This window comes from Zerene cesonia, chromosome 3, assembly GCF_012273895.1.
Source record: "Zerene cesonia ecotype Mississippi chromosome 3, Zerene_cesonia_1.1, whole genome shotgun sequence".
In the NCBI taxonomy this organism is placed as follows: domain Eukaryota; kingdom Metazoa; phylum Arthropoda; class Insecta; order Lepidoptera; family Pieridae; genus Zerene; species Zerene cesonia.
The window spans coordinates 1523793-1545757 of NC_052104.1; the positions used below are offsets into that span (position 1 = coordinate 1523793).

General features: G+C 34.0%; 3 protein-coding genes across 6 annotated transcripts in view; 1 reads left to right on the plus strand and 2 right to left on the minus strand.

Moving 5' to 3' along the window:
• Positions 1-21725, plus strand: LOC119839503 (putative thiamine transporter SLC35F3). 4 transcript variants are annotated; one of them, XM_038365805.1, is made up of 10 exons: positions 1-608; positions 822-974; positions 1893-2058; positions 2403-2581; positions 3051-3179; positions 4723-4912; positions 6118-6207; positions 6604-6733; positions 7117-7199; positions 7930-9501. In XM_038365805.1, the coding sequence occupies exons 1-10, from the start codon at positions 294-296 to the stop codon at positions 8019-8021; spliced, it is 1527 nt and encodes a 508-aa protein (XP_038221733.1). In that variant the 5' UTR covers positions 1-293; the 3' UTR covers positions 8022-9501. The 4 variants fall into 4 exon arrangements, with proteins under 4 accessions (XP_038221733.1, XP_038221736.1, XP_038221734.1 ...); XM_038365808.1 differs by lacking the exons at positions 7117-7199; positions 7930-9501 and adding an exon at positions 21602-21725; XM_038365806.1 differs by lacking the exon at positions 7117-7199.
• On the minus strand, positions 14467-18407 carry LOC119839505 (polycomb protein EED-like). The gene is made up of 7 exons (XM_038365814.1): positions 18238-18407; positions 17931-18070; positions 17218-17389; positions 16269-16808; positions 15915-16067; positions 15711-15827; positions 14467-15033 (listed from the first exon to the last, which is right to left on the minus strand). Exons 1-7 carry the CDS (start codon positions 18259-18261, stop codon positions 14944-14946), a joined length of 1236 nt encoding a protein of 411 aa, XP_038221742.1. The 5' UTR covers positions 18262-18407; the 3' UTR covers positions 14467-14943.
• LOC119839507 (transmembrane protease serine 9-like) overlaps positions 19310-21965 on the minus strand; it is a 9347-nt gene continuing 6691 nt past the window's right edge. The window contains exons 3-6 of the mRNA XM_038365816.1: positions 20957-21147; positions 20563-20657; positions 20123-20285; positions 19310-19710 (exon numbers count right to left, since the gene is read on the minus strand). Coding sequence (XP_038221744.1) covers positions 19577-19710; positions 20123-20285; positions 20563-20657; positions 20957-21147 — 583 coding nt within the window. The 3' untranslated portion in view covers positions 19310-19576. The remainder of the gene's footprint in view (positions 19711-20122; positions 20286-20562; positions 20658-20956; positions 21148-21965) is intronic.

Here is a 21965-nt window from a genome sequence, read left to right on the forward strand (position 1 = left end):
CAATGCAGCTTTTAAGCTTTGACTTTTGAGACGAAAATAGGAAAATTTAGAAAATGGGAAGTTTACGGCGGAAAATGTTATTATTACAAGTATTTTGTTAATGAGCGCTGACCGTAAATTGTGACAATAATTTATAATCATTTTAAATACTAACTGTAATGTTTTTAATGGAAGCAATGGAAGAATTAATTCCATTATATTTATGTTTTTTGCGAAAGATATTTTAAATTAAATTTAGTGAAAACTGGAAGTAGAATGGCTGAAATAATCAAGATGTTTTAAATAATAACAATATGGCAAGGGATGGAGACGTCCCAACAATCTTTAATCCGAAAAGAGTACGAGCACCATCCGTTATAATTACAAGCGAAGAAGTTGAGACTGATCGAAGCATTGATGTAGAACGTGAGCGTCCAAATGGGCCACCGACACCGTTGAGTCCTCGAGCACCCCTTACGCCCCAGACCTCTGTATCATCCGCACCTCCTCTTACCACCCAGCCCTCTTTACAGCAAACTTTTAGTGAGTCGGCTGCAAGCAGTCAGGATGAAGAAAGGCAGCTCAGGGATAAGACTTGTCCACGCTGCTGTTCAAAGATCGCTAAAAAGGTAAGTGTTATTGCAACATTAATATATATGTATGCCTTTATCATATGGTACTGTCACCAAAAGTCATTATGGTAAAAAAAAATGCCATGGTAAAAAAATATCAAATATCAATAAAGCACATATATCCAATATACATGATTTATATCACACATGTATTTGAAGTATTTTTATAGACATTTAATTTGAGCTCCTAAATGATTCTATTGTCTTCAGATCTACTATGGAGTTTGTGTTACGCTTACATTGGTTGCTTCATGGGTAACAGTGACCCATTGTATAAAATACTTATACTTACAAGACTACTCCCCTATACATAGTGCCGACTTTTCTATGTTCAATAATTACACATCAAGATTTCGCACACATGTGAGTATTGAATTTACTGTTAAAAGTGTTTACTTTATTTCATAATCACAACAGTTATTAGACACACAACATACTCATTAATTAATTCATGATTAAGTGACTAGCAATGCCATGCAGTTTCCACCATGTCATACATTATGCCATATATATATAGCCTTCCAGAATAAATGATTCAACTCAACAATGGTACTTTCAATTCACAGTTTCTGAGATGAATGTAATTCAAATCAACAAACAAGCTCTTTCAGCTTTATATTATTAATATATTATAGATAATAACACTATTTTTCTTGTGAAAGATTCCAAGTTTCTAAGTACATACAAAGCTAAATAATAGTAAAGTATACTTAGGTGCTTTCCTGGTGTTATTTAAAATTTAAACATGTTATTTCAAAGTGTTAAAAATTATATAAGTACATTTTTTGTGTTTAAGTAGTACAGTAGCATATTGTATTGAAGTAAGAAAAATAATATATTTATACACTTTGTCTACTGAATGATTCTACAGAATCTTATAGATAGATAAATTTATTGTTAATGTCATTGCATGTGATTGAGCTGGTGGTTCACAGGATGATAAGCAGACACCACCACCCGTGAATATTTGAAGATGTGTTAGACCATTTGTAGGTGCTCCATACCTCTGCAAATGGATCCACCAACTCCATTGCTGACTATGACATATAAGAAAAAATAAGCATAGGATATGAGTGTATTATGTTCTGATACTGGGTTAAACATTTCATTCATATAGACTTCATAATTGTGAACTTGATATTAGTTTGGATTCCTCATTACCACTGATGTAATTTAAATTCATTGAGTCCACAATCCATACTATTAAGAATATGATAAATACACTGACATAATATATGAGTGCTTGTTAAGTGTATACTCAAGAAAAAAACATTGTTTCAGCATTTATACAATGCACCATTCTTCACAGCATGGTTCTGTACCAACTGGCTTATATTATTCTATCCGATATATCTGATTGTGGTACTCATACACAATAAGTGTAAATCAGCTAATGCCATTGCATGCGATGCATTCAATGACTTCAAAGAAAAGGGCTTCACTTTTGGTAAGTGCTTTAAGTTAAAGTTAACAGATAATATTAAATATTTAAAAACAACAAAATACCAAATACTAAAATTACAATACTTATATTAACATTCAAATGTTCAAAAAGTTACTTTAACACATTTCTATTTCGACCATGGCCAAAGATAATGCATGTTTTGATGACAGCTGAACCTTCTCTTTACTGAAACAATTAAAAAAGATATATATTATATCATGTTAGAAATATTTTTATTTGTCAAATAGCTATTCAAAAATACACATTTTTAGCTCAGTATATTTTGTTTCGCCCTATTTATCAACACTGCTTTTTTTAATTAATAGAATGTTCTTTTGTCCCACCAGCCCGTTTCCTCAGTCGCTGTGGACTGTTCTGCCTGCTGTGGGTGGTGACCATCTACATGTACACATATTCTCTGAAGATATTACTCTCAACTGATGTTGTGGCTCTGTTCGCGACCAATGTGTCCTGTATCTACCTGCTCTCTTGGGTTATATTGCATGAGCAATTTGTGGGTGTCAGGGTAAGTTTGTATATGATTTTTTTATGATCTGACTTGTTTGAAATATCTTATCAACTTATTGTGATATAAATTAAATGACGATATATATATGTTTTTTAAATAATACAATTGTTTTATAGAAGATGCGTTTGTAACATTTTCTGTAATACATGGTTAAATTATAAAAAGCAAAAAAGGTTCCCACTAATTTTTAATAAGTCTGTGTTAATAGACGAAATCGATATTTAAATAGTACGAGAGTAATCAAGACGTTGCTACAATAAAGAAAATTATCATATTTTACAACATTTCATTCAAATGTTTATTTCTACCATCATCAGTTATTGCGAATAATATGAAATATCTAACACAAACGTAACAAAAAAATCTAACGACCACGATGCGAAAATACCAGTGCATATTTTCCATCCAACGATGCAATAGCGCTATGGTTAAGTAGGCAACCGGCTCGAAGGACCACTCTGTGCAGATCGTGGCGGCGATCCTCTGCGACACGGGCATCGCGCTGCTCGCGTACATGGACGGCATCACGGGCAACTCGACGCTCGGCGGGGTCGTGCTCGCCGCGTGCGCAGCCGCCGGCTTCGCTATATTCAAGGTGCTTTAGAACCGTTTAACTGAAGTTTCTCGAAGGTTCCTTGCGATACGGAGTTTCAATTTATGTTTATTTCAGTTTGTTACGGACTATTTTTTTAATGATTGTTACTATTTTCGCTATACTCGAGCAAGACTTCTTTATTCTTATTCAGTATCCGGAAAGATAACTATCATATTTAAAACGGCTTTTGTAGCTTGCTTATGCTTTATCATTGTAGTAAAAATCTTTTGATGACTATGCAGATTATTTTATCGGCTACCTTTTGCCTGCGGCTTATTAAAAAAAACCATCAAAATTGGTTGCGTCATTTTAATAGTCTAAGCACACAGACGGCGGGAAGCAACTTAGTTTTATACTGTGTAGTGATATATTACTTCCTCTTTGAAAAGACACTTTCTGATGTGCCAAATAGCCACCTTCCAAGGACCAAATGAAACGATATCTCGTTAACCTTGAAAGTATAAAAAAAAAAACCAAAACTTTATATTGTTGGTCCATTTCTTATAGTGTTGAGGATTGCGTGTTTTGAATATTTCGTAAATCACCAAAACATCTCTAAAACGCGATCTCAGTACATGAGGTCGGATTGCGTTTTTCGCGTGCCCAAATCAAGATTACGTTTTCAATTCAAAGGGCATGGCTTTTGTGTTAATTAATCAAGGTCCAATTTATGATTATTATATCACACGAGTTTGTGGTCGTTTTAATGTTGGTAAAATTATACCGACTACCGAATACCCTCGACGCACCAAAATGATGTCAAACTTCGGATCTTTCAGCTGAACCTTATGAAATATGCACGATCAATGATTTGATCCAATTCTTTGAAACTACCTTTTGTTCTTTCAAAACTGTGAGAACTGTGAACTTATAATGACATTTTAAAGAACAGACCTAAGATAAACACTTTTGGGTCCTCAGATATGTATATGTTCTATTATTTTAATACATGTAGGTAATATTATTTCAATATTAAGTTTATAAAATAGGCGTAAAGTTACGATTTTGAAACCTTCCATTACAATTTCAATATTGCTTCCCTGTACAAGTTTTGTATAAAATGTATTCTTTCTACTTTTTATAATGAGCATTTAGGTTTTATTGACGTTTTTCTATGAATTGTACCAGTGTGGCGTGTCGTATCGCATTAAGGGCAGCTAACTAATAGTACGTTGCCTGTTGTGACCCTTTAGTGCGATAAACACAACAATATTTACGTAAACTTTGATTGCGTTTATTTCTTCAATAAGTATTTCTTGGCGATTGAATTTCTGTTTAGGGTAATAATGATTTTCTAATTAATAAACAAGTCGCATATTGACAAAATACATAATAGATTGAATAAAATGGTTATTATACTGAGCATGCGAGCTGCGCCGCTATATTTTTCGCAACAATTTGCAAATCGCGTTTATGTAATAATCATAGCAATACAAACACAAGTTACACTAAATTCTCTACAGCAGGCGGCTTGTATAATTAAGCCATTTGTCGAGAACTACCCGCATATTACACTAAACGTCAAAGCAAAACCTCCAAACAGGTGCTATTCAGAAAAGTGATGGGCGAAGTGAACACGGGCCAGCGCGCGTTGTTCTTCTCCATATTGGGCGTGGTGAACGCGACCCTGCTGTGGCCAGTCTGCCTCGCGCTCTACCTCACCGGCACCGAGCTGCTGCCCGCGCACAGGATGCCGTGGATGCACCTGCTCATCGCCAGTGTTGCTATGCTAGGTGGGTAGGGCATGTAGAGCTCGAGCTCTAGCTTCGGACACTGTGTGCTGTGTGGGGTGATATATGTAGAGCTGGAGACATACTTGTGAGAGTAGTAGAGCCGTGACGGAGTTATGATGTGAGAGTAGAGATTTTTTTTATGTTATAGCCGGCAATAGACCTGGTGGGTCGCCTAATGGTAAGCGCTACCACCGCCCATGAACATTTTGGAGAGACGTAAGGTTTACGTTTACGTAAGGTAAGACGTTTCCGCTCTACAAATGGATTGCCGGCTCCCCCACTCACCATACGAAACACAATAGCAAGCCATTATTTCACGCCGGTCTTCTGTGGGGGTGTGGTACTTCCCCGGTGCGAGCTGGCCCAATTCGTGCCAAAGCGTGCTCTGGGAGTTGAGAATAAGAGCTGAACTGTGATTGTGGTGTATGGCACAGATTTGTAAAGTTATACATTATATATTATCAGGCTTAGGAGACAATCTATAATTTTATTATATTGTATGGATCCCACCAATACAACACAATATAATCATAGATTATCTAAAATAGCGAGAGAGAGTATGCGGGTGCTCTATGTAGAGCTCGAGATATAGTGGCGATAGTTAGTCGCGATGGTTATGTAAAGCTAGAAAAAGTGAGAGTAGAGAGATGAATTGAGATTGTGGTGTATGGCTCAGATATGTAGAGTTATATATTATTCGGGTTGGGAGACTATCTGTGATTATATTGTACTGTATGGGTGGGATATAAAGAATAATTATGATGATAGAACAGAGGTGATCTATGATTGCCGTATATGACTAAAATATTTAGAACTCTTAACATAGGAAATGTTAGTCCAATGTTGTATGTTGTGTCCGTTCGATTGGACTACTGCCGCTGGAAAAAGATATGTTATTGCAATTAATACGCATATGCAAAAATGTACGAGAATTTATATATATATGCGCTGTGTACATAGTCTACAGCTTAGCACGCTGTATATAAGTATACAAAGTAAATATTATTTCAGGTCACGCTTTTAAAAATCCAATCAACTCGGATGAGAAGTTTTTCATGATAATCCTGAATATCTGTTAAATAATGATGATCCTGAATATCTGTTAATGTAAACTTTTGATTTTATATATATTAAAATAATAACAACGAGTGTTGATACTTATCCATCGAAATTTTCATTATTGTCTAACTTTTAAATTATTTCAGTGTTCCACATGGGTTTTCAATTCGGCAATTTGGTGACGTACAATATATTCGTCTCGCTCGCACTCATCACAGCTGTACCCGTTTCCGCTGGTGAGTTTTATCACATTTATTAATAGTAATACAGTATATAATAAATGGATGGATGGAGCGAGATACAAGAATCACTTTTTTGCTTTAAAATGAAGGAAAGATCTTTCCCTGCTCGTTTCTTAGTGTCTCTACTATCGAATAGAGTAGAGTAGAGTAGTATTTAACACATCGGTGTTAAATAACAGTGTAGTAACTTATTTACGTTAACCTGCATCAGAAGAGGTCCCTACTGTTCATAAAAATATATTTTCTTTCGGATATGGCAAACGGTAGGCATACGTTTCTTTCCCCCCCTATCCCCTATTGCTAGCAATTCGTATCTCTTGTCTTAAATAAATAAACAGTTATTTGGAATGTTTTTGAATATGATATGTTCATGATATTTGTCGATTCCAGCATTGGACGTCGCGTTCTACGGCGTGTGCTTCGAGGGTATGAAGCTCTCCGGGATCATTCTGATAGCGGTGGGCTTCTTCCTCGTCATGTTCCCGGACAACTGGCCCGATTACATCATGAGGTTGCTCAGGTTTGGAACCTTGCTAGATTCGCGCTTGGCTATCGTCTCGCTTGTCTGTGTTTATAGGGGGGGGAGATGGGGGGAGGGGGGAGTGTGGAAATGTCCAAGACATTTGTAAATAATGAATGGGTACAAACAGTTTCAGAGCAGTGATGAAGTAATCCTTAATTCCATAAGAAAAGTTTTGAATTTTGTTGTATTAATTTTTAATTTTTATATCTGATGCTTAAAGTAAATTTCAAACTAGAAAAAAACGATATTCTATATATACATACACATACATGTATGTTTGTTAGGATGTCGAGTGATTTAATTGGCGTGAAAATTATTAAAATTAATATCGTGTAGACGACGAGATGGTCTAACAACACTGTATGAATGTAATTTGTTAGGGAACACTACGTATTGAGAAAGGACAGACTCCACCCACAACACAATACGGACTGCATCGCCGATTTAGTATACGTGTCGACAGGTATCGATCAACCCCGTAGTGTTGTGTGTAAACATCTGTCCAAATCATTAGCTAATCCGACGTAGATGCGAATTGCGATAGATTGAGCTCATTCTCATCGTGTGGAGTTCACTTAGGATGCGATACACACGTAGATTCAATGCGACTGAATTGATGACTCATGACTTTATATGAGTATTGTATTCGTGAGTTATATGATACGTAGTTGGTTCCATACACCCGATAGTTCATTTGTAATTTCCGCGTGTGTATGATACACCGAAAAAGTATTTTAATGCTAGTTTGTATTATGTGAGGATTGTGATGAGCTGGGATAGTTGTTTATGTGAGTTTTAAAATATCTTGTATTCAGGGGGTTGAAAATGCTTTAAAATACTCAAGATATGATAGTTCATGTTATGATAGAGTTTTTAAATATATATTTATTTATACTGTAGGATGGAGTTTTGCTATTACAATTTTATATATGAATATTTATTCGCTTCTAAACACCGATGTTCGGTCTTTATATTCAATCTTTCTGCACTATTTGATAAAATTTTCATTATATGTTATGAAGATGGAAAATGATCCTAAATATTCGTTAAAAATTCGTAAGTAAAGAACAATTAGTTGCACACCTTAGGGAACCTCTTGAAGAATATGAATGTTGCCAGCTCATTTATCAGAAAGAGTGAATATAAAGACCGTCAGTTTGCAACATATGTTCCATAAAGCGTGTGGTATACAGATGGAGCCGTCGTCGTCAACGCGGGCATGACGGCTCAGGTAGAAATCGAGACACCGTGGACTACCGAACCGGATACATTCGATCTCACCTGAGGTCGCCCTCGGGCCGCGTGCGGTGACCGCCTCGCCCGCGGTCCGTGCTCTATGTCGCGACTCTACACTCTGTGCTCTACGTCGCCGCGCCTCTACACTCTGTGCTCTATGTCGCGACTCTACCCTCAGTGGGAAGTGTCGCCACACCTCAACACTCGGTGGCGAGTGGGCCGCAACTCTATAGAGAATCGATGGCTAGTGGAAAGGTGCCGCGACTCTATGGAGAGTCTGTTGTTAGTGGAAAGGTGCTGCTACTGTATAGTGAGTCTATGTCGGTGTCGTTCGATGGAAAAGAGCCGCAGCGATGTGGAGAATCTTTAGACAGTGTGAAGAGTGCCGCGACAATATGGGGAGTCAATAGTCTGTGCATAGAGTGCCGCAACGATGTGAGGATCCTATGGTCTGTGCAAAGAGTGCTGTCGTGGCGATATGGAGAAATAGCGTCGGATAAAAGTTGTAATGATAGTGCTGTGTTTTTAACTCTACCAATACAGTAAATAGCACGCGGGCTCTCTATTCTACCTATTCTACGACGTATCCTTTTGCAGACTGTATGATCTGTGTACGTCAGTTCGCCTCTATATAATCTGTGCTCTATATTATTTCAACCGGCTTTACCTTACTCAACATCTACTAGATCAGTACTCTGTGTTACTACTTCCGCTGATTGTACTTGTTGCGTACACGCTATAATTGCTTTAGTACACTTTACCTAGAGTATTGAAGCCTGTAATTGTAAAGGTTTTAATATTCTGTACAAGTGTCATAACTGACTCTACATTTGTTCAGTCAGCTCTACATAGAGTACTGATTTCGTTTAATTATCAGTATTTGAACAAGTCCAGATATCTACAATTTTCACTTATATATTAGTTACGTATGCCGGTTTTACATGCTTGTACTTTATATTTCAACAAATAACTTGAACATTTGAGTGCTTAGAATTCATTTAGTTTCAAAATAATTTCGATTTGATGGTTTAATATATGTATGTCGAGAATATGCGGAAAAAATGTTCCAATTATTTGTTCGAAGTGAGAATTATGTGATATTCTTAAGGCCGGCTCTACACTCTCGTCGGAATAAGTGCTTGTGGTGGTTCTGTACATAGAGTACATAAACTTGTACTCTGTGCTAAAATTGTATGAGTTTACGAGGTTGAACATAGTTCTTACTAGTTTCGGTTTAAATGTTCATAGGTATGTTTTTTTGCTTTTCCTTTTGGGTTATCTGTTATCTCTGGATACACGGCTCTTATATCTATATCTATATTCTCAATAAATGTATTTAGGTTTTTTTTTAAGAGTGGTATCATAATATACTGCAAGTGATCTGTGAATGTGACCTCTTAATGGAATAGTTATGTAAATTACTATATAATAGAATCAATACTTTAATTTTTCACCCAGACACAAATAATAGGAATAATATCACATACTGTATGCTTGAGCTATTTATTCACATTAAAAAATATTTACTGTTATATATTGCTCTAATTTTTCTTTGAAAAGATAAAAACGAGCACTGCCACCGTTTTAACTATAACTATTACTAGGCACATATCTTTTACGCTCAGGATTACATTAAGCAGGAGTAAAAACTCGACGAGAGTGCACAGCTGGCTTAATACCTCAAAGATGACTACTTGTATTCTCTTGATGATACTTAGTATTCTCTTTATTGTTAAAGAAATGTTAAGTTTACTTCCTATTTGATTGTACTTCTAGGCAATATTGAATATACTTGACGCTCATTGCAAGGGAAATCATTCATAGTAGAAAGTTCTAGAATTATTCTAAAAAAATGCGAGATTTTTATGAAGTCCATTAAAATGTTTGGTCCTTCGAGACCGATTTACCTACTTTTAAGGGTAATAGTATTTCACGTCAGGTTTCAAATAGATTGTTAATGGTTGTGTTAAAATCACATCTTAATATAATGTCGTATATGTGGGTGCTTAATTGGTTAGGAGTAGAAATGGAAAAACATGATGGGTGTTTGATAAAGAAGTCTTGTGTAGTATCTTATGTCGATAGATTAGTACCAATATATTGAATTTATGATCAGTCATTATTCCAATTTCACCTCAAGTATAATCTAATGGCAATAAAGTAATTTTATAGTGGAGTTACGATTCGCAATTGAAAGCAGTTCATAATATGTATGCGTGTTCTTAGAGCGATCCGTTTTATAAATACATAGTTGTTAATAATAGTTTGGCGTGGATTTGTCAGAAAAGTAATTGATGTTTTAATTAGATTTATGGCTTTGCGAGGGCTGTTGCAAATCACAAGAGAGAAACCTTTTTTTGGTATTTTTTTGTCGGAATGGTTAACATTACGTGTTGGGAAGTATGATCAATTGTTTTTCTGGAAAACAACGTCGTAATGTGTCTGAAAACTTATGTATATACGGTGCATGTATAGGTACAGAGTCGCACATTAATAATACGTGAAATATATAATGTAAATTCATTATGATATGTCTGTAGTGACGTGAATGGAAATTTTAATTGGAAATATATTCTGTACAAACGATTATAGGTTTTAGAGTAGCTCGTACTTTTGTAGTTTTGTAAGGCTCAGTTTAATTTATATGTTACATACTAAAAGTGTTGTTGAAAAATATTTTTTCAAAATTCATCTGAGCAAAATATTGGATACTCGTGAGTAACTGAATTATATTATGATATATTAACATTGTTGCACCATTTACTCAGTCTATCAAATAATTGACGTTGTGATCACCGCGCTTAGTTGCATATGTAGGATAGCTTTAAAAAATTCGAAAATGTCGGATTTTTTTAAGTTTTTCTAATTGGCTGACAAAAAATTAAAAACGAATTCAAAATTGCGTTTCTAGTCATCTCTTTCAAGTATTATGTAAGTTTAAATGTGCTTAAGAATAAGTGAGCAGTTTATTTTGTTTATGTTATTTAAATGTTGTCGCAATTTGTATTTACGCTTGTTTCTAGTCATAAAATGATCTCTTTCGTTTATCTGTGATGACTTAGCGTATTCCACTCATATGTGTAGGTTAGGTGTTCGAATGACACTCAGATTGTCAGATTGTCACACGATTCTTTTTGTCTATCGTGATATTGTAATCAATTACACAAATAGAACACTATGTATATAAAAGATCTCTTTAATATGATTCAAATACACTCCACAATTATACTTTTCATTTAAACAGTGTATAAATAATTTCTGACACTAAATGACGTACGGAAAATTGCTCTATTTTTGTTATTACCTCAATACTTTTTGCAGAGCAGATAATAAATAATTTGACATTTAAAAATGTCAAATTATTCAATTAAGTTTGAATATATTCAATGAGAATCGTCAAAGTAATGATAAAATAAGTATTATGATAGTAAATTTTTCAAGCTCTGGCTCCAATAAAACTTTAAAGCACAAGTGGGTCACAGAGTATTCAATCAGAAATGTACAATCGGTAGATTCAATTACAAATTATCAATATGAAGGATCTCTATTGAAAGTCTATTTTGATAAACAGTGGTGTATGGGATAATAAATATTTCATTAATCCTAGAAAATTAACTTTTCTAATACAGATACACATACAGCCATCTAAATTAATAGAAGTAAGTCTAACTTATACTATATTGGTCTTGCCTTGCTTAATAACTTATACTTTATATGCATTTTTAGTGTACCACGATTCAAGTTTTTATTTTTACACCTTTAATTCTATTTAATTTGATATCTTTGGTTTTTATTTTTTCCGCTGTTTATGTCACGTGTCCACTAGGTAACCAACCTCTTTTGTCTGTTGTATTATGCTAATGAGCATATTATATTGGAATCTAGTGCATATGTGGCATAATTATACTTTAACATTATTAGATATTTTATCTATCAGATGAACACTATTTTTATTATTCTGTATTTGATTTTGTTTTTCAATATAGGTTCGTTCTATAACATTAGTTTTATTTACACTTCTCAAGTTAACATTTTATTGACATAACTATTAGAAAGCCCCAATTTAGGCATAGTTTGTTATGTCCTTGCTAGACTTGGAGTAGGCTAATAATTTTGTAGTGTAGTTCTATCGCCTATATGATTATTCCTCTACAATACAGGTTTTTGACAGAGGTAATATTGTAATGGAAATATTTAAAGGAAAGCAAAAGGTGAGCGGTGAAACTGTGGCTATAATATTAAAGTACTGGCCATCTACACCAGACTCCTACAGGATACTTCAGTTTTTAAAAATCTTATTTACACAAACTCAATTATTTTATTTGATTTAAGCGATTATTTCTATAATTTGTCCAATTTGAATGCAGTTTATTCTATCTTCGTCTGATTCCGTTTTATTTGTTTTAGCATTGCATTACAAATTTGTGCCGAACTGACTTTGTAAATTTATCCAATTTCCTATAATAATAATAGACAATATATTCTTAAACGGTAGAAAGACCATAGACTAATAATGTTGCCACTTGTACTCCCGAAAGAGTAGTGAATTAATAAAATTAACACGCTGAGCGTTTAGTGGGATACCTGATTTAGGTAACGGGAGAATTTGATTGTCATAAAATTATTTATGATATAGAACACGTTACATATACCTTTACCAGTAACAGGTATTGACAATTCTCAAGTACATCGTTACTCAGATATATCAATTAAGTTTGTATATATGTTGGAGTTTATTTTAATAATACCTGCTTCTGCATTCTGCATCTTTAGTTTTTTAAAGATGTTTTGAATATTTTTTTATGCTATTGACTCTAGTTTTGATAAATATTGCTTAAGCGAAGCTGTGCAGTATAACTGCGTACATTTTTCGGCCATATTTTGTTAAATATTTGTTTTTATCAAAATGATGACTGTTTTAAAAAATACTATGAGCGAGTTAAGCGCGTAGTTTTAAAATAAATTTGTTATTGTGTTCAGATATATCAATGAAGTTGATATATTTTAGAATAGCTATTTAAGTCCATAATAAGATCATATGATTTAGAAATTGACACACTGAGGAGAATATTTTACAATATAAATGTACTTTGTCTATGAGAGTTATAAATAAACTAAAGGGCGGTTTTTCAAACTACCCTATAATTTTAAGCGTTATGATCGCTGTATTTTCTTGTATAGTACTGTAGATCGTGATGTCTAAATATCTTATGCTATATATGTATCTCGCATTAAATAATTAAATTAACAGCTATCTTCTATTGTCATTCCTTCTCCATTAGCTAGAACTGATGCTATATTTGTTCCGAGTTGATGTTAGAGGCTTTGCTAACGATAATTATTAGTCTGTACCTCGCTTACTAGGCTTCGTTTTATTTGAATATCGAGTAGTAAAGCTCTCTAACAAAACTGGTGTCCATGTAATATATTTCTAAAACTTTTATACTTATCTGACTTTTCTAAATTTCACTCTCACGCAATCTTAAATTTTATATAGATACTTTTTGTAACAAGTTAGAACTGATTATATTTATTAGAACTTGGTGATTTATTAAAAAAGAACATTATATAAAAAGATGTATTGAATGATGGAAAATAAAATCGAATTTTATATTTAATTTATACATTGGTTATGTTGATAATAGTTGCTCGTTTAATTAGAGAATTTTTAAAGACTGAATTTAATTGGAATGGACTTAATTCAATTATGGCGTCATTTAAGTGTAGATTAGTGTATGATATTTAAAAAGTGGTAGATAAATTGTTACGATTTATTATATCTGTGTTTTGAACACAGAACATATGAAAAAACAAACCAATCGCACTCAAGAGCTCTGGATAAAACATTAGGATCGCGATATATCTACCAATTTTTATGACTGCATTGTCGAGTTTAGTAGTTATTGTCTCATGTAGTTGATAAATGTTTATCGATGTTTAGATATAGATCGTGTATTGCTATCTGGTTTGAGATATATGATCATGGCTCAAGGGAATGTCTCTATGAATCGAATTACTTTTCTATCATGATCATTTATCGATTGTACTTGGAAGCTAGTTCTTGTCTCACTTTCCTGTCCCATTTTCTTTTACTCTTTATATTCGATACCTGTTATCGCACGACACTGGAAACAATCGTATATCTCAAATCGAATATAACGAACAAATAACACGTAATTAGAGTAACAGCGAGTAGGACACGAGATGACACCTTGGCCCCTGTGATTCATTTGTTAATACGTAGACGTAATTCGTTGGTCAATAAATGAGACTTTTGTAAATTCGTCTTTTATTTCTGCGGACTATTCCCAATTGATTTGCGACAATAGATCTATCGTCCGACTCGAAGGACCAAAATAAAAGTACCCTCATGTTTTTTAGATAGTGGAAAAAGTAATGTTAATTCGTTATTTCATTTAATACTAGCCAATAAAGTGTCTTAATTAGTGCCATTGTATTAGAGAGTGGTGTTTTTAAAAATAAAAAAAACATCATACTTGACTATTGGGCTAAAACCAGTCTTTATTCGTGATCTTAAAATTATTTTGTTTTACATAAATGTAACTATTATATATGGTTGTCGTGACGTTTTTAAGGTGTACTAATTCCACTAGAGAATGATAGCTAGACGACATATATAGCTCGGTCTTTTTCCCCCACTGGAATTAGTACTGCTTGGAGACGTCACCGTAACCTCTTCAGGTCATTACAAATACTAGCGAACTAGGTCGTACAAAATTATGACTAATGTCTTTTTGTACTAGCATTTTTATACAAGAAACCTAAGCACCAAGCTGGCAGTAGTTTACTTTATCACAATTTAACATAAAGAGATTGTTGTCAATCGAGCTGAAATTCACGTGCTACGCACAAATAAAATATTAATCACATATTTATTCTGAGTAAATTCATTCTCAAGTGCATTAATTTGTTCTTTAGATTCTAACACTAAGTCTTTAGTTGCTAATTAGCTAGTTTGTATTGTTGACTCGATCCCACCTCCATATGGTCCCGTCGTCGCAGCAAGTCAGAAGAACTCTGCCGTTCCTGGACAATGTTACCTGTAATACATAGTCATTATAAATTTATCATAGCTATGTACCGCAGCGCCATCTAGTCGAAATTAAAATAACTAGTATTTAGGTGGAAACATCAAGGAGAAAAAAGGAGAGAATTTGGGAGAAGTAGTAACGAACGTAGTAATCAACTGCCAACAAGTTTGGAGATTTTGGGAGCGTGAAGATTTTGCACCGTGGTACTGAAATCTTGGCGCTTCTATTGTGGACACATAAATTTTATTATTCGAAATATTATTATGATGATCAAACGATAACCTCGGCATTGCATTGCATTGCATGAAATAAAGATATCAAAGTTCACTCTTTGGACAGTTTTAATTTCATTATTATGTTAACTACACCACAAGTGCCACAACCTATACAACATCCGAGTGTCATGTAGGATACAACCGTCACACAGGTACATATATGTGCGTATGATGATTATAGAATTACGCAGCATCTGTTTAGCTAAAGAACCCACAAACGAAACCATACACACATGACACGCGAACCCCACATTTGTCACGCGATTCCCGCACTTGTCACACGACCCACACACATGTCACGCGTCCCCACACCTGTCACACGACCCACACACATGCCACGCGACCCCCACACCTGTCACACGACCCACACACATGTCACGCGACCCCTACGGGTGTGTCACGGTCACGCACCTGCCGCACGGCGGCGACGCAGCGCGGGTGCACGAGCTGCGACACGCGCGAGCCGCCCGCCACGCTGCCCAGCTCCCACACCATAGTCTTGCCGCACTGGTTGCCTAACGCTATCACCTGGAATTGCATAACATTTCAGTAAAGTAAAAATTTTTTTTCCCATAACATTTTTTAAAGTAATAAGTATAACAAAAAAGTGCTCACCCTTTGGCTGTAATCAACAGCAAATCTAATGAACCATATCTCACATTCCTTATAATCAAATCTATGGACTATTGTCACTGAATTGTCTCCAGGACGCAATTCCGTATCCTCAAGTCTACCAGGCTTCCAGCAGATTATGGCATTCTCACATGACTGCAAAAAATATATCAATTTAATGTTTTTAAACATGTAAGGAAAAAATTCATCTGACTGTTGTATGTTGTCAACTTTGCAAAATTTTTGTATTAGAATATAATGTATTGTTTATAAACTTTATTTTGATTTATTAAAATAAGAGAAAATATTGTCACATATTTAAAATCATTTACATAAAGACTCAGAGTGTATTGTTACCTTAGATAAAATGAGATCGCCCATCCATCTAACACAATCCACGTAATTCCTATGTATATCACGAGTAGAGAAATCAGGAAAGTGTTCTTTTAAAGAATTGAAAGGTCGCAACGCCCGATGTGGGTTGAAGTTATAACTTTGCTTGATAGCTTCATGCATAGATGGTTTATCGAGCCTCCACAACTTTAGCGAATGGTCCATACCACAGGACATGATTCTTTCCCCTTTTAAATCAAAGTCAGCACTCAATACTTCATCTCTATGACCTTCTACACCTCCGAAAATTGCAATACACACATCAGTCATAATGTTCCACAAACGCAGTGCATGGTCCTTGCTTGCTGATAAAAGGAGATTCGGGTCTCTTGGATGGAATTTAACTTCATTAATAGCATGGCCGTGACCAATATAATGCTTGATACATGTTTGTGTGGCTGGATGGAAGATGCGGACGATACCACGGGAACCAGCAACCGCCAGAAGAGGCAGGTTTGTGTCTTCTTCATATGACCAAGCACATGTATAAAATGTTTCATCCACCTGTATTATTAATAAATTACTTGGTGCTTGCCTTTTTTGTGAATATTTCATATATATTTTTAAAAAATATCATATCTGCTTACTAAAAATTATAATTTAAGTTAAGTAGCAGATAAATTAACCTTCAAGAAGCTTCATGTCATTAGTTTTGAATTAAGAGGTGGCATAAATGCTTTTACCGCATCAAATATTAACATTTCAAGATAAGGCAATCATTATTTGTATTTTATATAGTTTCATTTCATCAGAAACTTTACTGTAGGTTAAAAATGCTAAACAAACATAGCAGTAATATGAAAGTGTCACATTAATTCTCTTTTGTTTTAAAGAACCATTCATAGGTTTTTGTTTCCATATTCTGATAAATAGCCTAATTCATTTCCAAGTGTATTTTTATTTACATACTTACATCAGGATCAGCATAACACTGAAGGAATTTGAATCCTCCAGACTCAGGGCATTCATATATCGACACTCTATTGCTACCGACAACTGCAAAGATCTGAGGTTCACCTTCTCCCAGATGATGATTAAATTGACAGCCAAATAAAGGCTGGCCGTGATCTTCTTTCGCACTACAACTGTGTATGCATTTATATAATGTTTGTCTATGAAAATGTCAATGATTTGTGGAAATGAACTTCAAATTATTGAATTTGATTTAATACCTATTCTATTATAAATATGCTACTGAGCAATGATTGGACCAATTTGAAAAATTCTTTCAATATTGGATATGTTATATGGATATGACCTCTGAGAGCTATAGACTTATGGGAGTCATACATCACAAGTTGATGTGTGCATTATACTTTATGCGCTTTATTCCTACTGGAACTTAGACCCCTACAGACTATATGTATACTAAGCTCAATGACGAGGCAAACCACTAGTATAAGAATATTAATAAATTTAAAAACTCCAATTAATTGCGATTATGATAAAACATAACACTAAATTAGTGTATTTAAATGTTGTATTTCAATTACCCGAAAAATTCACAAATGTATTATTTCAACAAAGACACCATATTATAAAGCTTCAAGTAAATGCAATGAAAATGATTTTGAATATAAATATGCTTTTCAGAACAATACAAGAAATTAACCATAAACCACTTACTTAAATTTATAAGGTGGTTTCACAGGCTTTGTTGTTTTTTTCTTTCCACGTCTGCGTTTCTTAACACGAGAATTTGTTGGGGTCTCACTTCGAGAGGTATTATCTGTGTTTGAAGTACTTTCGACACTGGATGTATCGTCCTAAACAAATAAATTAAATACGTACATAAAGTAAAAATAAAGTATCGAAGTACAGAAACGGTATACGTTTGTATGGACCACTTATTCAAATGCAACACAATGCTTTTTAAATGTGATTGAAGACACAATTCATGAATCACATTACGTGCCAATAACCTTATACTTACAGCTTCATTGTCTGAGAAATTCATGCTATAACCACCTTTTGTTATAATACACCTATTAAGATAAAGAAAGAAGGGTGTTTAATACAACTTTGGCCTTAAAATCAAAATAATATAATAAATTATCTCAGTCCACAAAACAATCAGCTGGCGGTGGCGTCCTAAACGTCACTAATATTATCAATGTCAAATTAAGCGGGAAACGTTAAAATTTATAGATGCGTTCCCATTAATAATTAAAATAGGTAAATAAAAAGCGAAAGTACAGTAGTACAGAGTACAAAGTACAGTAGAGTCTTCAGTACAGAGTACGCTTAATACAAGCAAAAATTTAACGATGGTAAAAAGTCCCTGATAAAAATCCGTTCATAACTTGGCAATTCCATCATCGGTGGGATCGGGAATTGCCACTTAAGAAAAAGAGAGGAATCATTAAAAAAAAAAAGATTAAAATGGTGTTTCGTGCTACCATAAAATATCTGAAAGATCACCGGGGTAAAATTAAAATTAAAAGAGCATAGCAAAAGTGCGATAGTCCGATAGAACTCAAGGCGATCCTACATTATTAAAAAGAGATAAAGCACAGAACACATAACTTTCCTGACTCTTCGATGCAAATTTGTACTTTATTGAAAACACCCAACACTATCACGGTGTGATTGAAATTGTTATATTTTTTGTGTATGATAAGTATTCATAAATATTTTAGAATCGTGGTTTTAAGGGAAAAAAAGGTAAATAATTTTTTTTAATGTTTATAATTAGTATATATATTATTAAAGTATAACTTTATATTAATGTACATTTTTCTATGGATATATATAGTTAGTTAAAGTATAATAATAACTATTAGATATTTTACATATCAATGAACGCCAAGAATAAATAAAATGAATCATTTCATATCTTCTACAACTAAGTCACAGCCATTTAATCTAAAACTACCAGTGCATAAAACAGACATAACTATTTAATTTTAATTCTATTATATAAAATAAGTAATAATGAAATGAACTACGTCAAATAAATAATGGATGCTAGATATCTTAAACTATTAAATTTAAATTATGTCTGTTTAAATGCATGAATACATAACAATAACATAATTATTCTTAATACTGATGTAACCCTACAGCTATATTAGAATATAATTCAAATGTCTAAAACCATTTGATTTTTAGCATCCGTTGCAATATTACTTTGGTATACATGGCAATATTACGTCGGTTAAAGGTACACTTTGAAAAGGTCACATACATTATATAAATAACGCCTCTTATGATAGATTTAAAGCTCTCTACTGGCTTGTTTTAGCCTCACATTAAATTGTAATATTCTTTCGTTATTGGAAGGAAGGCGGTTGGCAGAGGCAGGCGTGTCGCAGGGCAATCTTTAGCCAGGGCATAAAGCGATCCACGCGTGCGTAAACTCCAGGATAACCTTGTCTTGCACATCCGCGGCCCCATGAAACTATTCCTATTAAAAAACGTCAATATCAATAAATTATGTAATGATAATTTAATAATACAGTAGCACAATAAATCACGAAAGTCATTTTTATGTACTTATATTATATGAAAAAATTAAGTGAGTTTGTGAAGCAAAAGTAAATAAGCAGCCCTATCAAAAGTCAATAAGATCCCAGTGTCAGTTTCATCAATGTCAATTAAAAATTCCTTTAGCAGAGAGTTTAAGTGCGAGTTGCTGATAGCCCTTCACTTTCTATACAACTATCTTCCTATTAATTCTCAATCCGATTTATTATTGGTCACACAATTATTATGCAACAAAGCGTTGGATGGCATTTGCCCTTTACTGATACTTCATATGCATAAAAAGAAAGGGCCATAATATAAATGTGAAAGTTGATACCATAACGTAAACTAACCGACAAGTGTGAAATGTGGTTGAGCCATAATCAATGGTCCGCCAGAATCGCCGCTGCAAGAGTCGCGATCCGGTGCGTTTGCGCAGATCATACGCGGTGTTACCTTACGGCGACCGTAGCCAGCATTCGTACATTCTTCTTGAGACCATATTTGTACTTCAGCCTGAAAAACATAGACATTAGTCAGTATATCAACGCAAATATATTTTTAATGAAAAGCGGGGACTAGGTTATTAACAATTAAATTAATAGGATTGCGACAAAATGAGTTTAATATATATTTAACATTTCATTATTTGCATTATAGTGCTATAAAAATTATATTTTTAAATTTATCGATATGTAAAACGATCATCTTCTTAATACGTTAACACTTATGTAAGGAATAAATAGTAGAAAATATGAACAGATTTATTTATAAAGTGAAAGTTATTACTTACTTTCATGGGAATGTTGGAAGGCGGTCCTTTTTCAACGGTACTGCCCCAACCGGAAACTATGGCATCTCCTCCGTCTAGAAAGTCATCATCGTCATCTAAAAAGAAAAAGATATTTGTTTCTATTTCAGTGTTTAATTATAAGTCTTATCTTTTATTCATGAATATTTGCAAATGGGTGTAACAAACCGTCTTTTTCCTAGATTATAATCAACCGAAAGGATTTGTTTTAAAAGTCTTATTCAAATTATTTAGCATAAATTCAAAGTTACATGTGATGTGCTTTTTATGTAAGTTTGTTTTGTTATTATTTGTAGGACTAAATTCTTGCCAGTTAATATAATTGTACAATAGTGGTATTAAAATATAACGTGTCTGTTAGATAAGATAAACTAACCAGGTAAACACGCAGGCCGATAAAGACTATCAGGCAGTGGCTCAGCTAGGCGAAGGACTGCAATGTCATTATCATATGTGTATCTGTTAAAATCCGGATGTTGCAACACATGGGACACCGGAAATCCGTCCGATCTCGTGTTGTTTACATCATATTCACCAACCAGCACAGAAAGGCGAGATGCTTCAACTCTGCAAGAAATAGACAGGCACTTAGATATTGATGAATATATTTAGAAAGAAAGAAAGAAAGAATAACATTTATTTTGACACAGACATACACACACACATACAACAGATCAAACAGAAAAAACAGAAGCATACAATAAATAAAAAAAAAATTAACACGAATGAAAATATTTACTGTATCTACACTAATATTATAAAGAGGAAAGTTTTCACGCAAAAACCACTGGACCGATTTAAAAATTCATTCACCATTAGCACGCTGCAACTTCACTGAGTGACATAGGCTATATATGTACCACGAGCGAAGCCGGTGTGAACAACTAGTATACTATATTTTTATAGCAAAACTTAAACAATCGATAGCTAAATATTCAATTCAAACTTGTTATTATAGCTGAAAATATCAAGGCAAACACTCGATAAGACAATTTCTTAATACATCCAATTATATATTCAGGACACGTTGCAAGAGAACGAGACAATTGATTGCGGCATGACGAAACGAAGAAAGGTGTGTGGTGCGAGCGCATCCATAGTTGACCTAGACCCGATTTGCAACACATAACCTTGCAAGCTCAGATAAATGATAATTTATACATATAATTTAAAAAATATTGATTGTAAACAATAATTGTTACGAATTCAATATATTACGTTGTATATATTTCTAGTTATTACATAATAGTCGTCTTTTAATATGTAATTTCCTAAAATTGAAGTCTTCTTAAAGTGTACATATTCCACTAACAATTTTCCTCTGTGTAAATTTTCCACGAAATACCAGATGCGCAATCAACAAATCGAACAGTAAAGATTGCGTA